At 40.6% G+C, this 7037-nt stretch overlaps 1 protein-coding gene across 1 annotated transcript; it reads left to right on the forward strand.

Annotated features, from left to right (window-relative positions):
• The first annotated feature begins 5683 nt into the window (after positions 1-5683).
• Positions 5684-6643, forward strand: LOC112930849 (olfactory receptor 13C7). The gene has a single exon (XM_026013284.2). It carries the CDS (start codon positions 5684-5686, stop codon positions 6641-6643), a length of 960 nt encoding a protein of 319 aa, XP_025869069.2.
• Positions 6644-7037: the final 394 nt, after the last annotated feature.

Consider the following 7037-nt stretch of genomic DNA (forward strand, 5'->3'; position numbering starts at 1 on the left):
CATATCTGACAAAGGACTTATATTTAAAATATATAAGGACTCATACAAACCATTATTCAAAAAAACAATAAAAAGTATGATAATGAACAAAATACTTGAACAGATAATTGTCAAAGATATATGAAAGACCAGTGAGCACATAAAAAAGTGCTCAATATCATTAGTTATCCATAAAATGCAAATAAAAACCACAATGAGACCACTGCAATCAATTAGGTAGACAAAAATTTTAAAGACTGATAACATCACTGATGAGAATGTGATGCAATGAGAACTCTTGTACATTATTGACAGGAATGTAAAACGGTGTACTTTGGCAAAGGATATGTCTTTTTCTTATAAAACTAAATGTATGTCTATGTCATGATCCAGCAATACCATTCTCAGGTAGTTAGCTAAGAGAAGTTGAAGAATATGTCTACAAAAAGACTTGTATGAAAGGATGCAGAAGTGCTGATTCAAAGGGGCACATGCACCCCAATGTTTATAGCAGCACTATCAACAATAGCCAAACTAGGGGAAGAGCCAAAATGTCCATCAGCTGATGACTGGCTAAAGAAGACATACCACACACACACACTCACACACAATGGAATATTAATCAATCATCAAAAAAGAATGAAGTTTTGCCATTTGCAAAAACATGGATGGAACTAGAATGCATTATACTAAGTGAAACAAGTCTGTGAAAGACAAATAACATGATTTCATTCATATGTGCAATTTAAGAAACAAAATAGTTGAACATAGGAGAAGGGAAGGAAAAATAAGATAAAAACAGAAAGAGGCAAACCATAAGAGACTCTATAGTTAAGAGAACAAACTGAGTGTCGCTGAAGGGGAGGTGGGTGGGGGGGGATGGGCACTTGTTGGGATGAGCATTGGGTATTATATATAAGTAATGAATCTCTAAATTCTACTCCTGAAACCAATACTGTGCTATATGTTAACTAACTTGAATTTAAATTTTAAAAAAGACTTGTATAAGAATGGATTTTGTTTGTTTATTTGTTTTTAACTTGCGCCACTCCCGGCACAGACCCCAATGCAATACTCGAACTCACAACCCTGAGATCTGAGTTCAGGAGTCAGATGCTTAACTGATTGAGCCACCCAGGGCACCCCATTTTATGAGAATGATAATAATGACTTTATTCTTAACTGCTCAAACTGGAAACAGCCCAGATTCCATTCAACAAGGAGAACGGGTAAACAAACTGGGATGGTCATATAATGTAATATTACTCAGTAGTAAAAAAAAAAAAGGACAAACCACTAAATCACTTAACAACATGGATAAATCTCAGAAACATCATTATGAATAAAGACTTAAATAAAGTAATACTTACTGCATTATTCTACTAGGATGTTTCTAAAAAGGTGAAAAATATCAGAACAATGGAGATTACTCTGGGCAGGATGGTACTGGGGACAGACTGGGAAGGGGTATAAAAAATTCATTGCAGTGTTGGAAACATTCTCTAACTTGAGTGGATTTGGGTTACATGGGTGTGCATATCTGTCAAAACTCATTGGATGATACACTTACGATGTATACATTTCACTGTAAGTAAATATTACCAAAAAAAAAAAGTGAACAGCTTTCTATCAGCCTGCCTCAATGTAAGGACTTGTCATAATGACTGCTATTGGCAAGGTACCAATTTGTCTAATGGACTTTCTAGTAGCCTCAACACAATAGGTGTATTCTTTTGGGAGCTTTTTATTGTATTTGTTACTGTTTCTTTGCTCTGAAAAATAGTGAAAACTCTCAAAAAAAAAATAGTGAAAACTCTCTCACAAGCAGGTCATTTGAAGGTCCAAGTTTCCTTCTACCATGTGGTCTGATGCAAGGGACTGGTTTCCCGGGATGGCTTTCAGTCATGATTTCCTCATATATTTATTGAGTTACTGTTGAGTTACTATTTGTTACTTGTAAAATTATTGTAGAAGGTATGTTCTACTTAGTTCAGGCTCACATATCTTCAGGGTAACTGAGCATGTCTACAGTGATTTATTGTCTTCTTATTTTTGAGAGGCTGATAACACAAGAGGAAGCAATCATGTCCTGTGTGTCCCCCAAGGGCTAAGCAAGGATCCAGGTAGAGCTGCAGGGAGATAAGCAAGCTTTGGTCCAGAAAGAGGAAAATCTTTCTGATCACCAATGTCTTCTGGCAATGAGACACACTTTTGGGAAAGTAGAAGCATGCCATTCACTGGACAACTTTTTCCTGGATGTGTCACTTCTTCCTTTCCCTTAGCTTCTTCCTCACAGTTCATAACCATACTCCATGAATCAGTTATGTATTGTTACAAAAACAAATCACTCCAAAACTTAATAGCTTAGAAATGCATACATGTATTCTTTCATAGTTTTTGTAGGTCAAAAATCTGAGCACAGATTAGCTGGATCTTCTGTTTCAACGTCTTTCACAAGATGTTGACTAGGGCTGGAATGTCTTCTGGAGGTTTCACTGCAGATAAGAGAACTTTAGTTCCAAGCTCATTTGCATGGTTATTGACCATGTAACTTGAAGGTAGTTGGTCTGAGAACCTCAGTTCTACACTGCCTGTCAGCCAGAGACTTCCCTCAGTTCCTTCCCACACAGGCCTCTCCAATGTGACAGTTTGTTTCATCAAACTCAGAAAGACAGTGTAGCTTTTTGGTCAGAAGCAAGTCACTAAAGGGAAGGGAATTATAGAAAGCCATGAATACCAATAGGCAAGAATCAGCCAAGGGAATCCTAGGGGCTGCAACCTCATTCCAGATTTCACCAACATAGAATGTCTTCCCTGGACTTTGTTCTATAGTTCCTGTTCCATGTTGCTTTTCAGCATCATGACTTGTTAAGGCTATGGAAGAAATACTGAGGCCCAAGACCTGCCAAGCTCTGGTCCAAGATGGTTTTTCTTTACCCCCACCTCTTTCCTATCTCTTCATGTGTAAATTTACCTCCATTGTCCAAGTCTTGGTCAGAAATCTCCTGCTCCTTGAAGTCTCAAGATTCTAGGTGGAAGTTCTGCCCAACTGTCCACAGTCATGTCTTCAGCACTTGGCTTAGAAGCACTTTGCCTGCCTCCTGCTGAACGTTGGATGTTCATAAATAATTCATATCTCTCCAGCTGCTCTTTTCAAGAATTTTAAGCATTTTGAAGTTTGTAGAAATTCAAGCAGAACATGGAAATGCTTCCTTCCTTTAATGTCCTTCAGTGGCCTAAGAGGGGAAAGTTCCAGCAGGAACGAAGGCAAGAGAAGAAGAAGTCTTCTTAGAGTGCTTTCAGCATGATTAGATCCTGGGGACATTGTCCCAGAAGTATAAAAAGTTTTTTAGTTTGTATGATTCCATTTCCAAACTTTTAATCACTTCAGGGAACACAACAGTCCCAATTACTGCACTGACTTCAAATTGCCTTCTGCATGCATGTACTGGTTGTTCCTTTGGAGATTTTGCCTAAAATACAGAATCAAGGCAGATGGGAAGAACTGGTTTATCACCCCTTCTTCAAATCAGAGGTGGACATTTCAGCCTCACCCTTTCAAACTAATATTGGTATTTCTGGCTTATGCATTATTCCCAAGCGGTAGGGACCCTTTCTCAGTAGGTTCCCGATAAAGGTAAGTGAAAGGTCTTATCAGAGTAATCCTCATTTTTTTTTTTAGCACAGTAACATTTCTAGCTTCTGACTTGATTTATCAAAGGGGTTGAGGCTTGAAAAGGGAAGAGATGAAGCAATTTTAATGGTATCATAACAACTGAGGTCAACACAAACCCCTTCTTCCTGGATTAGAAAAACCTAGATGGCAAGAAGCTTATGAAACTTTTCAGTCTCATTTAATGGACTCATCTAATTTTAGAGATAACCTTCAGAAATGGGATGGGCCCATGGTTTCAGAGCCCCTTCTTGTAGAACTCCAGGGAGCTTGGATCACGGAGTAGCCATGGAAATGGCTGGAGTTGTCCCAGAGTTAAGCTCCAGAGGGGGCCACTTCAATTGCCTGCAAAGCCCCAAAGATCCTCACTGGCTGAGTAGCCCAGACTTTCCAAGCCCTCCTTCCCAACCTCAACAAGAGCAGCTCTGCTCTTTCTTTTAAGAAAATGAAAGTTCTCTTTCCTAAAAAATTAATTCTCTTTCCCAAATAGTTTGAACATCCTTAATCTCTTATGATCCCAATACAGAATAGGGCAACCTGAGGATGTCAGAGAGGGAAGGAAATACCAGTCTACATAGTAGGGTAGAAGGTTAAGAAGAATACAGCCCAAATCTCTGACCTGATGACTTTCCACAGATTCCATGCAGTTCCAGAAGGAAGCTGACTACCATCATATGAATAATGAATTCTTAGAAAGTTGTCTGATTGTTTCAAAATGAAGAAAAATTTTCTAATATTCTAGAGATCTGCAAATAATGTAGTATGCTGTTTGGGAATGGAGTGAGCTCTTCATTTTTAGAAGATATCAAGCTGAAACTGAAAACTATGCATTAGTGGGGTACAGAAAACAACCTAGAGTGGAAGAGATGATTGGACTAGATTACTTGGGAAGCATATCAGTGACAGAATATTTGTCTGGGTAAAAACAGACTCTAGCAGCCGAGTCAAAGGCTCAAGGACCATTAATGTCCATTGATTTCTGTAAGGATGCTCACCCAGAGGAAGGGTGACCCAATAGAATAAGAAAAAAAGCACTGTTTTAGTTATCTAAGAACTAGATTTCCAGAAGCTGTGATCCACTGTACATTTTTAGAGCCAGGCCTCTATCCACATGGAACATCAGATTCAAACTATTTGGGACATACCGGCATTTCCAGAGCATGAATTTACTTTGGAGACCTCTTCCCACCAAACACAAACAACTTGCCTTTCCATCTCTGGAGGCCCAGTCGCTTTTTATCCTTGAAAGCCTAGATAGATTCTATATCACCAAAGGAGCCTTCCATGATTCTATTTTCATCAATACTCCGGATGCCCTTTCAGATACTCTAGCCTCTCCTGAATCCTTCTGCTTCCCTTTCCTGCTAAGTTGTGACCTCACTTAAGTCTGGGCTAAGCGGAACCCCTGTTTCTCATAAGAACTGTCATACCCACATATTGGGTGATCAATAAATATTTTAGTGGAAGGATGTTCAAACACTAATGGATGGATGGATGGATGGATGGATGGATGGATGGATGGATAGAAAGCTCTGGAGCTGGTGGGGTCCTTGAGAAAGGAGATCTTGGGAACAACAGGAGTATGTTTTCTATGAGACTGATCTTCTGAGAGAAGAAAGTGTGCATTCACAATTAAGCATTTCATTACTAACTGGCACAAAGTTGGAGAACATGAAGCAAACTTAAAGCCATTTTTCTGATTGAAGTTGAATGAGATGAATTGCCATATGGACATAGAACCATAATAATGAATGTTATATGTCTTATCTCTGATAAAATGCATTAAATTATCAGAATCACCATTTAAACACTGTAAATTTAATGCCCTAGGGCCCCAAAGTAATTTCTGACTTTATTGCTTCTTTTTCCTGGAAAAAAAAAAAGAGAGAGAGAGACTGTGGGCTTTCAAGACAATTTTCTAATCACTCAGCCTAACTGAACTCCAGACCAGATGCCCTGGATCTAAGCAAGGCAAAGAATACTGAGTTTGGATCTCAGAGCATTTTCCTCTATTGAAAGAGGAGACATACTATGGAAAGTTCCAACCAGACTGTCTCTGTGACAGAGTTTATTCTCCTGGGCCTCTCAGCCCACCCGAAGCTGGAGAAAATGTTCTTTGTGCTCATCCTCTTGATGTACCTGGTGATCCTGCTGGGCAACGGGGTCCTCATCCTGGTTACTGTGTCTGTCTCCCACCTGCACACACCCATGTACTTCTTCCTGGGGAACCTCTCCTTCCTGGACATCTGCTACACAACCTCTTCAGTTCCCCTCATTCTTGACAGCTTCCTGACCCCCAGAAAAACCATACCCTTCTCAGCCTGTGCTGTGCAGATGTTTCTCTCCTTTGCCATGGGAGCCACAGAGTGTGTGCTTCTGGGCATGATGGCATTTGATCGTTATGTGGCCATCTGTAGCCCGCTTAGGTACCCTGTGGTCATGAGCAAGGCTGCCTATGTGCCCATGGCTGCCAGCTCCTGGGCAGCTGGAAGTGCTGCCTCTATGGTTCAAACATCCCTTGCAATGAAACTTCCCTTCTGTGGGAACAATATCATTAACCACTTTACCTGTGAGATCCTGGCTATTCTAAAGTTAGCCTGTGCTGACATCTCCATCAATGTGATCAGTATGGGGGTGACAAATGTGATTTTCCTGGGGGTCCCAGTTCTGTTCATCTTTGTCTCCTATATCTTCATCCTCACCACCATCCTAAGGATCCCCTCAGCTGAGGGAAGAAAAAAGGCCTTCTCCACCTGCTCTGCCCACCTTGCAGTCGTGGTCATCTTCTATGGGACTATTCTCTTCATGTATGGGAAGCCCAAATCCAAGGATCCCCTGGGGGCAGACAAGCAGGATGTTTCAGACAAGCTCACCTCCCTCTTCTATGGGGTGGTGACCCCCATGCTCAACCCCATCATCTACAGCCTGAGGAACAAGGACGTGAAGGCTGCTGTGAGGAACCTGGTGGCTCAAAAATGCTTTACTCAGTGATGTCTGGAGGACACATATCCCTGAGGATCTGAGCTTTTGGCTCTTGTGCCAGTGAATCTTAGAATAATGTGTCCCCCAAAGAAGAGATATGTGAAGAATGATTACCAGAAAATAAAATTACATACATAATGGAGAGCTTTGGCTATTATGGGACCCAAGTTCTAAAAATTATGAAACCTAAAACCTGACAGGGTGGGATTTGAGGGGATGAAATGGTTGCTGCTGAAAAGAACAAGTAGTGATTTTCTGGTTCCCTTCCAGGTACATCTGAATTTATCCTTGCGAGCGGTTGCTTCATTGTTTTGGGAAAAACTGCTTAGTACTCCTTTGAGTTACATAAAGATACAAGATCCTTCTCTGCAAAGGAGGCATGGAAGACAGTGTGGGGCAAACT

The sequence above is a fragment of the Vulpes vulpes genome, chromosome 12 (assembly GCF_048418805.1).
Source record: "Vulpes vulpes isolate BD-2025 chromosome 12, VulVul3, whole genome shotgun sequence".
Classification (NCBI taxonomy): domain Eukaryota; kingdom Metazoa; phylum Chordata; class Mammalia; order Carnivora; family Canidae; genus Vulpes; species Vulpes vulpes.